The 14188-nt window shown below is 48.8% G+C and overlaps 6 protein-coding genes across 7 annotated transcripts; 5 read left to right on the top strand and 1 right to left on the bottom strand.

Annotated features, from left to right (window-relative positions):
* Positions 1 to 1714: 1714 nt before the first annotated feature.
* Positions 1715 to 2623, top strand: RB195_025487 (uncharacterized protein; the record flags this gene model as incomplete). Its single annotated transcript, XM_064213654.1, has 1 exon — positions 1715 to 2623. The coding sequence occupies one exon, from the start codon at positions 1715 to 1717 to the stop codon at positions 2621 to 2623; it is 909 nt and encodes a 302-aa protein (XP_064069535.1).
* A 234-nt stretch (positions 2624 to 2857) lies between these two features.
* Positions 2858 to 3337, top strand: RB195_025488 (uncharacterized protein; the record flags this gene model as incomplete). Its single annotated transcript, XM_064213655.1, has 1 exon — positions 2858 to 3337. One exon carries the CDS (start codon positions 2858 to 2860, stop codon positions 3335 to 3337), a length of 480 nt encoding a protein of 159 aa, XP_064069536.1.
* Positions 3338 to 3410: 73 nt separating this feature from the next.
* RB195_025489 (uncharacterized protein) lies at positions 3411 to 4019 on the top strand (the record flags this gene model as incomplete). The annotated part of the gene is made up of 1 exon (XM_064213656.1): positions 3411 to 4019. The coding sequence occupies one exon, from the start codon at positions 3411 to 3413 to the stop codon at positions 4017 to 4019; it is 609 nt and encodes a 202-aa protein (XP_064069537.1).
* A 146-nt stretch (positions 4020 to 4165) lies between these two features.
* Positions 4166 to 4564, top strand: RB195_025490 (uncharacterized protein; the record flags this gene model as incomplete). The annotated part of the gene is made up of 1 exon (XM_064213657.1): positions 4166 to 4564. The coding sequence occupies one exon, from the start codon at positions 4166 to 4168 to the stop codon at positions 4562 to 4564; it is 399 nt and encodes a 132-aa protein (XP_064069538.1).
* Positions 4565 to 7862: 3298 nt separating this feature from the next.
* RB195_025491 (uncharacterized protein) lies at positions 7863 to 8369 on the bottom strand (the record flags this gene model as incomplete). The annotated part of the gene is made up of 1 exon (XM_064213658.1): positions 7863 to 8369. One exon carries the CDS (start codon positions 8367 to 8369, stop codon positions 7863 to 7865), a length of 507 nt encoding a protein of 168 aa, XP_064069539.1.
* Positions 8370 to 8696: 327 nt separating this feature from the next.
* RB195_025492 (uncharacterized protein) lies at positions 8697 to 13744 on the top strand (the record flags this gene model as incomplete). Of its 2 annotated transcripts, none has more annotated exons than XM_064213659.1 (3): positions 8697 to 8833; positions 9465 to 10128; positions 10247 to 13744. In XM_064213659.1, the coding sequence occupies 3 exons, from the start codon at positions 8697 to 8699 to the stop codon at positions 13742 to 13744; spliced, it is 4299 nt and encodes a 1432-aa protein (XP_064069540.1). The 2 variants fall into 2 exon arrangements, with proteins under 2 accessions (XP_064069540.1, XP_064069541.1); XM_064213660.1 differs by having other exon boundaries at positions 8712 to 8833; positions 9606 to 10176.
* Between the last annotated feature and the right edge of the window lie 444 nt (positions 13745 to 14188).

Genomic DNA, 14188 nt, shown 5'->3' on the forward strand with positions numbered 1-14188 from the left:
CAGGTGTCATATTATAGTTATTCATAGCAATGTATGAATATGATAGAATATAATCAGAAGACTCTTAAGTAGCTGCGCTCATTTATTCATACTGATTTCGATTGAGGTTTCTCGACGGGCCAATATCTGCTTACATTTATGAGGACGGAGTCGTAAACCGTAAGCTGCAGCTAGTTTCCAAAGAAGGTCGACGACATGTTGCAGATTGGCAGTGTTCGAAGCGAATATTACAACATCGTTGGTGTACTCGATGTTGATCAGTGGACGTCCAAATATATAGTGCAAAAGCCACATCAACAGGATATATTCGACGACAAAGTTGGAAAGGAAAGATCAAGCGACGAACCCCTAGTATTACTCCAGTCTCAACTTCAAACGATAAAGTACACCGGCTGGTGTTCACACTGCAGCCTGTTCTTCGATTCATGGCCTCAGTCATTCGAACGAACTCTCTCGGAATACCATCGGGGCGGAGTGAGTTGAGAAGACGGCGTCGATGAGGAGTCGAAAGCGGCTTTAAAGTTCAGGAAGGATAACTGCTCAAACTTTGGATGTCGCTGCCGCACTTCGATTAATCTCCTGACAATATACAATTGGTGATCGTAGATCGACTAGAAATAAAGCCACCTTCGTAATTACAGATGGTTTCTTCGCGATGTTTTATAGGCCAGTTCAGGGTGATCCACTTCAAGACCTTGTACTTTTGCAGCAAAAATTCCTCGATTGGTTTTGTTTTCGTGACATATAACGTTTAGTGGAGTAGAAATATAATAGCGAATCTCCGAGAGGTTTTCTTTTGTGGCTTCCTATTAAATGGATGATTTCCATAACCTCAAGATTCTCAGACCGAGGAAGAGATTCCAGTATTTCCACACTAATGCCATAATCTCTGCCGGACTTTTTATTCTGCAATTTTTAGATACAGACCAGAACCTCCGACTCGCGCCGTGATCCCTCGGTGATCATGCTGCATGTCGGTCGTTGTGTATGCTCGAATTCAGGGACTTTTGTGCTTTTTGGTTCGGAAAGACGTTGAAAATCTCCCTCCAAATTGTCTCAGCATGGTTGTCTCACCTATAGCGTTTTTCGCTGTCAGTGTTGAGAACAGGTGAACAATTTCCCAAAAAAAAAAACAAGTGCCTATAAGAAACCGTTGTGACTCGTAATTGTGGTGCGTGGTGGGCTGTTGCGTTGCCACATCTAGCAAATGGGGTAAGCATTAGCCGATGCCACGGATCTCCCTCACTAGAGGGATCACAGCCGGTTAGTCGCGAGGCTACTTGGCGCGTCCCCGGGTGGCGGATAGGCTAATCGCGGACCAAAAGCGACCTTGCGCTTGCCCAGAGACGCAGGTGGATTCAGGGGATGGACTCCCTGTTTCTGCTGAGCCAGGACTGACTCATGACATCCTTGTATCCCGCACGTCGGTCCGGCCAAAAGCCTGCAATCAAGTGACTGGGAGGTGCAAGGGAGGCGTTTTGGAGTCGCCTCCAACAAATAAGCTCCACATGTCCACACCGGGAGAACGAAACGAGTTCTCCCAGAAACTCATGGGACTAGAGGCTTGCAACCTGCCCATGGGTTTTAAAATTTTTAAGCAAAACACAGTAATAGAAAAGAGTCTCCTGATTCCGGAGGAAAGCCTGGTACGGTAGCGCCAAGTAGGAAGGGGTTGCAGGAGTCATGTAGGCTACCAAAACGGAAAAGGACTAGGATGGCGATCTGTACTTATAACGCATGTACGCTTGCATCGGAAGCGGCCATCGAAGATCTGATGATGCAAGCCAAGAAGATCAAGTACGACGTCATCGGACTGACCGAGACGAGACGACGTCACCCTCTCAACGCCGTATATGAAACTGGAGAAGAACTGTTCTTAGGAACATGCGACAGTAGAGGTGTTGGTGGAGTTGGCGTCCTCGTCAACACGAGTATGGCAAAGAACATCGACTCTTCTGAACAACTTACGACCCGAATCGGACGTCTGCGGATGAGAAGATGTGGTCCAATACCAGCTTTGACTATCTTCGTCGTTTACGCTCCAACATCAAGCTACGAAGAAGAAGAAGTCGAAGCTTTCTATATGGACCTGGAGAAGTTCTACCAAGAAGATCATGCCTTCTACAAGGTCATAGTTGGCGATTTCAACGCTAAGGTTGGCCCAAGAAGAACGCCGGAGGAACTTCACATCGGGACCCACGGCCAACAATGGAATGACCAGGGAGAGAGGCTCTCCGAGTTCATCATGACGACTAAGACCATCCATGGGAACTCGCAATTTCAGAAGCCCTCTTCTTTACGCTGGACGTGGGAGTCACCCGGTGGAGGGTACCGTAATGAAATAGACCACATCATCGTCAATAAAAGGTTCTGCCTGACGGACGTCGGTATTGTACCAAAGTTCTATACGGGATCGGACCATCGCCTCCTCCGAGGAAGATTTTCCTTCACAAGGAGAGCAGAGAAAGCCGCCAAGTTCAGAGAGAGAAATCCCAGGACTACCATCAACTGGGATCTCTTCGCTACGCTAGCCGGCTTTTGGGAAGATTCTGCAATGGACAACATCGACGAGGAATATGACCGGCTTGTCGAACACCTTCACGACTGCGCGGAGAAGGCTTAGAGTTTTAAAACCACCAGGAGGCGCCTGTCTCTTGAAACTCTTGAGCTGATACGCCAGCGTGGAGCAGCACGAGCCGCAGGGAACCAAGAACTCACGTCCGAGCTCGCAAGGCTTTGCCGAGAGGCGATAAAGGAAGACCTTAAAGAGAGAAGAGCAGAAGTGCTGGCTGAAGCTGCAGAGGCGGGGAAAAGCATCCGCTATGCCCGTCGAGACTTCGCCAGTCGCAAGACGAGGATGACTGCTCTCCGGAACCCAAAGGGAACAGCCATTGCATCGAGAAGGGGGATGGAGAAAATCATCTACGACTTCTACTCTGATCTCTTCGACAGCCATGTCCACTTGCCTCCTCACCATCTGAAGGAAGATGGACAAGTCATTCCAGAGGTTCTCCTGTCCGAAATACGACATGCTATCATGTCGGTAAGAAATCGTACGGCACCCGGTCCCGACAGAATAAGACCAGAACACCTGAAGAGCCTTCCGCCAGTATTCATCAACACCCTGGCGAGGCTCTTTACACGTTATCTGTCGGAATGCAAGGTTCCTAAACAGTGGAAGACCAGCAAGACCGTGTTGTTGTATAAAAAGGGAGATCCACATGACATCGGCAATTATCGCCCAATCTGCCTACTGTCCGTCATCTACAAGCTCTTTACAAGAGTAATCCTTAATAGGATTGAAAAAGTCTTGGATGAAGGACAGCCATGCGAGTAAGCAGGGTTTCGAAAAGGATTCAGCACGATTGACCACATTCACACTGTTTCGAAACTCATCGAGGTATTACAAGATGCCGCTCTGTCTCACCTTCATCGACTTAAAGAAGGCTTTCGATTCGGTTGAGACGGAAGCGGTCGTGGAAGCCTTGGACAACCAAGGCGTCCCTACTCAGTATATAAAGGTACTTCGAGAGTTGTACAGTAACTTCACGATCGGAATTTCGCCATTCTACAAGAACATCATCATTGACGTGAAGAGGGGGGTCCGACAGGGTGATACAATTTCACCCAAAATATTCACAACCACCCTCGAGAACGCAATGCGAAAGTTGGAATGGGACGACATGGGAGTGAAGGTTGATGGTCGGCAACTACACCATTTGCGCTTTGCTGATGACATCGTACTGGTAACACCTAGCATCAGCCAAGCGGAACGAATGCTGACCGAATTCGACGAAACATGTGGATGCATCGGCCTTCAGCTGAATCTACAAAAGACGATGTTCATACGCAACGGATGGGTCTCGGATGCCCCATTCACGCTCAACGGAACGAACATATCCGAATGCACCAGCTACGTTTATCTGGGTCGGGAACTGAACATGATGAACGACCTGACCCCGAGCTGGGCAGGAGGAGACGAGCGGCTTGGGAAGCGTACAAGAGCATCGAGGATGTAGTGAAGAAGACCAGGAACACCCGGCTCCGTGCTCACCTCTTCAACACCACCGTACTTCCTGCTTTGACCTATGCTTCGGAAACCTGGGCATTTCGCAAGCAGGAAGAAAACGCGGTGAGCGTCATTGAACGCGCAATTGAGAGAGTGATGCTAGGAGTATCCCGTTTCACGCAAGTGAGGGACGGGATTCGAAGTTCCCTCCTACGTCAGCGATCGAAGATTAGAGACGCCGCCGCGTTTGCCAAGGAAAGTAAAATAAGGTGGGCCGGACACGTGATGCGCTTTGATGACAACCGTTGGACCAGAGCCGTGAGCGACTGGGTTCCCCGCGATATTGAGCGCACTACAGGAAGACCGCCGACCCGATGCTCAGATTTCTTCACGAAGTCCTTGAAAGAAAAATATGATGCTCTTCGTGTCCTACGCGAAAGGAGGAACCACTGGGCTACTCTGGCACGCGATCGGGACAAATGGAAGAATTACTGGCGCCCGCCCGACCAGTTCGAAGATCAACGGGAGTCAAGGCAATCAAGGCAAGGCAATTAGCCGTTGTGTTGCTGTTTGAGTTTAACTACCATTTATATGAATTCTGTAGGGTGAAAAGGCTCTTGAGAGAATAAATCACTGATGGGTTTGGTTTTCCCCAAGCTCTGACAAAAGCGAAAACGCCGAAACCTTAGCTGTTAATAAATACCTGTACAAATCTTGGCTACAGTTCAAGGATAAAGGATAAAGTTTCTGGCGTTAATCAATCCGCTTGGGATGCGCCCCCACGTTCACTTCAATTCAGATTCGTTTGAGGTTTACGAACGTGTATCTGATCTATACAATGACTTGCAATGGCTAGCCAATGTGTCAAATCAGTGTTTTTATCCTCCCAGACAAGTCTAGTACCGATTTATCGACTTCGGAGGGATGAAAGGCTTGGTGAGCACTAGGGCGGATTCGAACCTCCGATCGATCGTGCAGGAAGCGGAACCTTTAACCGCTACACCACACCCGCCCTACAGTTCAAGGACATGAACAAATAGCTACGTATTCAGCATGCCAAGATTCAGTACAGGACAGTCGAAAAAGCGCGATACTAGGTGAACAATTCTTTATTTGGTCGTATACTGCCCTGGTAGAGCGGAAGCTTCCACAGGTTCATTACTCCTCACTCCCTTTCAAACTTCTTTGCTCTTGACACCCATTCACTCTTGCGATCATGTTTCATCTAATGACGCAGATTCCTCTTCAGGCGTTTCTTTTGACTGAGATCAGCAGTAGCAACAGTGCACATATAAAATTGTATGTGGATCTCGTATCGAGTTTGATAAGCTGTACACGAGGTTGTTAAATAAATTTATTGGCTAACGTTTCGGCTATATCGCCTTCTTCAGAACCTGAAAAGAGCGATATTCAATCTACAATTTAAACGACCAACCTGTATATCTCGAATGGTTCTTCCGATCAGAGGATCATCAATCAAACTTGATGCTATATTCAACTATGCCGAGGTTCATTGAAAGTCGAACTTTTCAACTACTTTGTAATATGTGGATCTCGTCTCCGCAAATGCGAAAGCGAACTTCCTCCTTGGCTTTAAAATCGAGAGCATTTTCTTTGCAACGTCTTGAATAAAATTATTGAAAGAGTAGGAATAACTAACTTTTTTCTTGATCCGTACTGCACTTTTGAGCCTTTGGCAGAATTCCTTTCTGTATTGTTTGTCCTTCAAACATTCCATGTTGGTCTTCTGTTGGTGTGGAATTTTTTGAATTCTCCGTATCTTCATGTCGGGGAAAACATAGCGGTGGTCGTAATCGAATGCAGTTTCCAGACAACTTTAGACTTTCAGCGAGGAATGTTCCCTATCAGCAATGCATTGACGGCTGAACTTCGAGAGTTGACATCTACCGCATACACAGGTCTTCGGAAGTAAAAACGGTTCATTCTCGTTTAAGATGATGGCGTCGATGATATTATTCGCCCAAATTTTAGTTCATGTCTATATTTTGTACGAACATAATATGGTTACTCTACTTTGCCTTGCTGTTTCCCATATGTTTAGCAAGGTAGTGATTTTACTACACTAAGAACCATGTCGTTTTTTCCTTCAACATTGCAGTTAGGCAATAACGATCGTACATGTTATTGCAAATCAACTGTTTCTTGAAATCTGTGAACAGTATTTGTCCAACTCTCAACTGGTCCTCGAGACCATATGTTGCTAAACTTATCCGTATCGCTCTAGTTACATTATCTAGCAGAAAAGGTGCGCAGGACTTTCTTCAGCTATCCAGCGTTGCAGTGCTAGTACAAATAGAATTTCTAGGCCTTCTTTCTCGATGCAATAACTGTTCCATCAGTACTCTGCATGATGGTAATCTTCGTTTTGAATCTGGAAAAGTTTAGGAGAACATGGCGAATATTTTTCTTCTGACCTCTGCAGCTTCTTTTCCCGCTTCTTTCCAAAGCTTCATGAGGTACAACGTGAGTTCATGATTGCCTACAGATCAACAACAGGGTATCAGTTCAAGCTTCCCTCAAAACAGATGTTTCTGGTTTCTCGGAAACTCGCGAGATTTTTGGTAGAGTAGAGCTTGAAAATGTTATTTTATCCATTTAATTTTATCATATTCTTCGTCGAAGCTGTCAATACATCCTCAAAAACCAAAAAAGGACGCTATGGGCCCTAAATTAGTGAGGGTGTTTAATCTTTGTCGTGCCCGGCACGACTTTCCCAGCCAGCCGGTCGCCGTTCTCGCGCGCCGCGTGGGAAACATTGCCAGTGGCAATGTATTACGGTAGCGCTCCCACGCGGCCGCAATATATAAGGGCTGGCACCGAGCAGTCGGGGTTCCAGTTTTTCTTTCGTCACTCTCCTGATTTCGGACCAGTCTCTTATTCGCATTATTCGTGGTGTCGTGTTATATTCCGCCTCGTTCGATAGCCGCACCGCCACACCACCGCAACAACCCTATCCCTGGCTGCTCACGGGGTCCGAACCGCAGCCCTAATCCATCTGTCGCCGAGAACCACTTAACCACCTAGCCATGACTGGCCCCTTTATTGATCCACCTTATGTCGTGTATATTTGTGCGTGCCGTGTCGTGTATTGATGTATTAAGGATAAACCCTAATTGTAAAACCCTTGTAACCGCATTGCACCCTAGGAAACACATTGGGGCGTGGGATCAAGGGGGCAGCCCCGAGGCCCCCAAAGGGGGAGTCGGGGCAGGGGGAAGGGACCCTCGGATCGAGCCCGCAGGGTTCGGAGGGGCTAGGCCGCCATCCGGCGACTAGCCCAGCGCAGGGCCCCTCCGGATCCGGGCAGTCGGCCCTGGGTCCCCCCACCGATGCCCGTTGCTCCTACTCGGAGCGACACGTGCACGACAATGGTGCATCGGCGAACCGAGCCCGTTGTCGTGCGCTGGGCGATCCCGTAGGAGCACTCGCTGCCCTACGCTGCCCATGACGTGCCGCGTGCCCATCAACAGTGGGCTGGCACTGCACTCGAGCCTGGGGGTTGGGCTTGCGAGTGCAAGGGTTCATGTGCGAGGGTCACGACTGGGGCTATTGCATCCCACATGTAGAGGACTGAACCAGGGTTACCCTTAGGGTTGGTGGCAGCAATCCTAGGGGTATAATCTCCATAGCGGTAGTTGCCCTGGCACTCCTGCGCGCACGCATTTTGGGATGTAGGCTCCTTAAGCGCCTTGCGGTTAGTGCAGCTTGTAGGAGGGAAGGCGTAGTGGGTCCCGGTGGGAACCTAGGATCGGAAGTCGCACACCACTAGCCTATGGCTCATCGTATACCCTACATGGCAACAGCATATTATATACGACATTTTTAGGTGGTATCACTCTACGATACGGCTATCATGTCTACGCTCCGTGGTTGCAAAGCACGCTTGACCAACGCGATCAAAAATTTGACGCGGCTGGTCAACTCGGCGAATTCCAACTACCCAACCGTCTTTCGTTCGGACGCTCACCCGGCAGTACAGCTCCACACTCTCCAGCGTCGAATCGAGGACATGGGAAACGCTAAGATCTCCATTGAAATAGCATTGGAGACATTCCAACAGCGCCACGAACACGCCATAAGCTTCATCGAAAACCAACCGAACGCCATAGAGCTTATGGATGCCTTTGACATCTACTGGCGCGATCACAAAGGTGACGAAATGGAACCAACCGCAACCGTTACCATCTTTGCCCTCGACGATCTTGTCCGCAAGGAAACCGAACTTGCGGATAGGCTTCGCACCAACATAAGCGCATCCTCCACACCACAGTATAACCCTACTAACACCACTGCATATGTCCGGAGGCTCATCACCACCATACCCTGCTGCGGATACCATGAATGTACAACTCCGCAAAGTAGAGCTGCTTACCTGCGGGGATTTTTCCACCTATTACGATTTTTGGGCCAAATTCAAGACCGCGGTCCACGACAATCCATCCCTATCCACCGCTGCCAAATTTATCCATCTTAGTAGCAGCCTTAAAGGTAGCGCCGCACTTGTTGTACAGGGGTACGACATAACCAATCCCTCCAACTACCACCTAGCCATTGAAGCCCTACGCAGACGGTATGACCGTCCGCAGTTCACCCATAATTTCTTTTTGCAGAAATTAGAGAACTTGCCAGCGTCGTCTGCGGCCGCTTCATCGCAGAGGGACACGTTATGCCAAATCCAAGCATGTATCCTGCAGCTCAACCGCTTCGAGGACACGTCAACATCGCTATCGCTCAAGAAGCTCATTCGCAGCAAGTTCCCACGAGAGACTCAACTGGAAGTGAACAGGATGGAACACCGGTCAGGTACGATTTGGAAGATGCATGAGTTTCTTGCGGGTATTGACGTGTTTATCCAAGAACTTGAGAAGCTTGACGATAGCCACTGTCCTCCACCTAGCCACGATCAACCCTATTCCGCATTATCCACCACATACCGCAACCGCTCTCCATCTCCAGAACCACTTTATGATCCGCATAGATGTTGTTTCTGCGGGTCGAGGAGCTATCGCTCGACCCGCTGCACCACATCTATGCAGACCTACGTTCGCCGTATGATAGTGCGGAACCTGGACCTCTGTTGGAAATGTGTCCAACCAGGGCACATGGCCAACTCTTGCCGGGCTCCGAACTTTCGTTACTGCCAACGTAACCATCACACCATTCTTTGTTCGTATTCATTTGTTTCGCGCTTTTCTCGTGATAGGTCTAGGCGTTCTAATGATAGTCGTCGTAATAGTCATAATAGTGTTCGTTATGATCGATATGCTTATCGTTCTCCCCGCGGACGGTACCCTTCTAGGGAATCGTCCCAGGAAAGAAGTTCTTCACGCTATTCCTCTTCATCGTACGATTATCCCTATTCACCATCTAGGCGCCATCCCCGCGATAGAGACTACCACCATCAGTTTCATCGCAACCATTCTCCCTATCGTAGATCTGAACGTGATTCAGAGCGAATGCGCCACCGCAACCAACGCCGCCACTCACCGTCTCCATCTTCAGCACCTTACGGGGTCAGATTTCGTGCTAATCCGCGCGATAGTCTCTCACCCGTACGCCGCAGAAACCATTCCAGCCCAGAATCCAGTAGCCATGTCGCCGACACAGACGACGAGATGCATAACGCACTTGATTGCCGTCCGGTCGACGACCCCACCACCCTTACCACTTCATCCAACCACCAACGCCCTCTTCTTATGACTGTTAAGGCTCACATTCGTAATCCTAAGACGAAGACCCTTGAAACGGTCAACGTCATGCTGGATTCAGGAGCCCAAAACAGCTTCATAAGCAACGCAGCCACTAAGCGCCTATCCCTTAAACCCTACGACCACAAGCCGCTGATCGTCATCGGATTCGGAGGTCATCGTTCGACCCAAGAATCCAGTACAGTCGACGCCACCCTCTTAGATACCGCAAACAAACCATTCCCCGTAACCCTACGAACTCAGGAAGTTCTAACTTCCCAGTTCAAACCATATCGTCTCAGTAAAGAAGACAAACACGCACTCCGCACATTCCGCATTAACCCAGACAGCCTTACCATCAGTCGCCACGTTACGCCAGATATCCTGCTGGGTATCGACTACTTCTGGGAGGTCCTGAAAAAGGACTCACCGAAGCAGCTACCCTCAGGATTGATGCTCGTTAACACGCGATTCGGACCAGTTGTCTCGGGTTCAACCTTTTTTCGTTGATTTACTGAGACAATCGCAGAACCATCTAACCACATCACCATCTACACCACCTCGCTCTGAAGACGACATCACCCGCCTATGGGACCTCGACCGTTTAGGCATAACCGAGGATCCCGATCCCTCTGTCGACAAGGAAGAGGACGTACGGATCCTGAAACGTTTTCAGGATACCGCCCAGGTGATTGACGGCTACTTGCACGTTCAATTTCCCTGGAAGTCATCGCATCCTCGCCTTGCCGACAACAAAATGTTAGCCCTTAAGCGTCTTCAGAGCCAGTACCGTTCCTTCCAAACCAAACCATCCCTTTGGAAAGCATATACCGCAACCTTTACGGACTACCTGGAGCAGGGCATAATAGAGGAGGTCGACGAGCACCAGTTCGACGACCACAGAGTCTATTATATCCCGCATCAGGCAGTCATAAAGGAAACATCGGCCACCACTAAATTGAGAGTCGTGTTCGATGCGTCCTCCCACTACAGAGGCGCACCGAGCTTAAACGACTGTCTCCACTCTGGCCCCGCAATCCTACCAGACATGGTAGGAATCCTTCTCCGTAGCCGCTTAACACCATATCTCCTTATTGCCGACGTAGAGAAGGCTTTCCTCCAGATTCGTCTACAACGTAATCAACGGGATGCCACTCGTTTCCTTTGGCTTCGCAACCCTAACCTACCACCAACTGCGGATAATCTTCGGATCTTCCGGTTTACCCGCGTACCATTCGGTATAACCGCATCACCATTCCTTTTAGCCGCATCCATACTGTATTACCTCCATCTTGAACCATCGAAGCCGCTCCACAAGGAGATCGAGGACAACATCTACGTCGACAACATCCTTCTTAGTGCCTCGTCCGAGCGACAAGCCATTAAGAAGTACCGCCTTTCCAAATCCCTATTCAATTCCATGCACATGAACCTTCGAGAGTTCTTGTGCAACTCCAACACCGTTAACCAGTCCATAGAGCCATCTGATCGAGTCAAGAATCCATCCTCCGTGAAGCTCCTTGGTATTCCTTGGAATTCACGCACCGACACCCTTCTCATACCACTTAAAACCGCATCCGCGAATGTGTACTCGAAGCGCACAGCGCTCAGTGCATGTTCATCCACCTTTGATCCACTTGGTCTTCTCACACCATTTTTAGTGCCCTCCAAGGTATTCATCCAAGACATCTGGAAGAAGGAATACCAGTGGGACACTCCATTTGACCAAGAAGACCACCAGCGATGGGACGAATTGGTCCAGCAGCTCAAACATCCGTTGCCACCAATTCCACGTTTCACCGCTTCCGCAAACCGCAACACCACTTATGAGCTCGCAGTCTTTGGAGACGCCTCACAACGTCTCTTTGCCTGTTGTGCCTACCTTATTAGCCGCTCACCATCAACCACTTCTTCACAGCTAATCATGGCTAAGTCATTGTTAGCAACGGCTAAACTCCAGATGACTATGCCACGATTAGAGTTGCTCGCATCCCTAATAAGTGTGCGTCTAGCACGCTTCCTCCATCACCAACTCCATCTTAAAATCCGCACCATCCACTTCGTTTCTGACTCGAAGATAGTGCTCCATTGGATCCACTCGTCTCGTCCACTTAAACGATTCGTTCAGAATCGAGTGAACGAGATCCGCACCATTTTAACCACCTTCCACAAGACAGACGTTCAGACGAAGTTCTACTATGTGCAGTCAGACTTTAATCCAGCTGACTGTGCAACTCGTGGACTTTCGACCGCTGACGCTGTCAACCACATCTGGTGGCATGGACCATCCTTCCTTCATTCTCCACAGTCGGATTGGCCTAAGGCCGATACGGACTTTGCCCTACCTCAGGATCTTTGTCCTGAGGCGGAGCACGAGTTTCAGGCCCTTAGTGTCCTTCCGACACAAGCATATGAATCACCACTTCGCTTCCGTGCCACTAGTAGTTACCTTAAGCTCATCCGTTCAACCGCGTATGTGCTTAAGTTCATCAAAGCCCTATTCCTAAAAACCTGCATCCGCAATTACACCCTTAACCTAGCCACTGTTGTACTGTCCAAGGACGTTTCAGCCTCGGAAATCACCAACGCAGAAACTCTCCTCATTATGGAGCATTACCGCGAGGGTGAATCCACGTTGAAACGACTACCATTGGATAAGTACAACGCTCACCGCGCTGCAGATGGATTGATCCGATGTCCGAATCGATTAGACCATGCTCGGACTTCGTCTCAGTCATCTGCACCAATCCTTCTTATTCCGGAGCACCACTTTGTCCATCTTCTCGTTATGTACCACCACAAAACCAGGTTCCATTCAGGTGTTCATGCCACAATAGCCGCTCTCCGCACATCATATTTCATCCCTTCCATCAAAACCACCATCACCAGAATCCTTCGGCTCTGTACAGTATGTAGAAGAGCCCAAGGACACGCTTACCGCTATCCTGAGATGCCTAGTCTCCCTCCGGAACGAGTCAACCGCTCTAGACCGTTCCAGAAGGTTGGACTAGACTACTTAGGACCACTTTATTATAGAGATCAGCTCCATTCTCAGGCCAAGATTTGGATCTGTCTCTTCACCTGCATGGCAACCCGCGCTGTACATCTCGAGTTAGTCCACAACAACACCGCATTCGAGTTTTTACTCGCCTTTCGCCGTTTCATTGCTCGCAGAGGCACTCCGGACCTCATTATCAGCGACAATGCCACCACTTTCCGCTCAGCCAACGATTCCCTACAAAGCACCATCTATAACCGCAAAGCCATAGAAAAGATATCCACTCAACTCGCCAACCGCAAGATCGAATGGAGGTTCATCACTCCTCTTTCCCCATGGAAAGGAGGATTTTATGAACGTCTAGTCGGTCTCTTCAAATCCGCATTCAAAAAAGCCATCAAACATACCCTATTACCACTTTCCCAATTTCAGACCCTGGTTGCAGAAATTGAAGCAGTGCTCAACTCCAGACCACTTTTATCCATCAGTGACACATTATCTTCACCACACGTCCTTCGACCAATAGATTTCGTCTCACCGCAAGTGGAACTCCAATTACCATCTCCGCACCACAATCCTCTCTACATCCCTCCAAACCGTCTTTCCGAATGGTACAAGGAGACACTCGCCGTATTAAACAACTTCTGGGACATCTGGTACAAGGACTACTTATCCGCAATATCCGCACGTCACCAACACCGTATCCATCAAGGAAGGTCCAGTCCACTCATTCCATCGGTAGGAGACGTTGTTCTCATTGCCGATAAGAATGTTCCACGTGGACAATGGCCTTTAGCCATCATAACCACTATCCACCGCACCAAATCCAACATACCCAGATCAGCCACTGTCCGCATTGCAAACGGTCATGAGTTGCAGAGATCGATCAATCAACTACATCCATTGGAGATTTCTGCAAAGGAAGATCCACGACCGAAGAAGAGCCGCCAACAACTGCAACCTACATGGATCCAACCACCACGAGCAGCCAAACGGGTACGATTCGCACTTGGTACGAAGCGAGCGTGAGTATTTACTTGCTTTAGTATTTTGTGCTTTTTGTTTTCCCGTTTGATGCTTTTTACACCTTTAGTTTGATGTCTTTTTTGCTTTCGGTGCCATTTCCATTGCATTTTATTTCACTTTACCATTTCCTGTATTGTTGTGTTTTAGCCCTTATTACCACGTTTTATCACTTATTCCCACGTTTTACCGTTTATTTCCACGTTTACCACTTAATTACCACTTTATTCCACTATTTTTTGCCCTTTCCGCATCCCTCCGCATCCTTCCGCACCCTACCGCATCCCTCCGCATCCTTCCGCACCCTACCGCATCCCTCCGCATCCTTCCGCACCCTGCCGCATCCATCCGCATCCTTCCGCACCCTGCCGCATTCTTCCGCATACCAACGCACCCTCCCGCACCATACCTTTATACATTATGTTTTTGTTCCTTTATTATTATCATTCA

The sequence above is a fragment of the Necator americanus genome, chromosome X (assembly GCF_031761385.1).
Source record: "Necator americanus strain Aroian chromosome X, whole genome shotgun sequence".
In the NCBI taxonomy this organism is placed as follows: domain Eukaryota; kingdom Metazoa; phylum Nematoda; class Chromadorea; order Rhabditida; family Ancylostomatidae; genus Necator; species Necator americanus.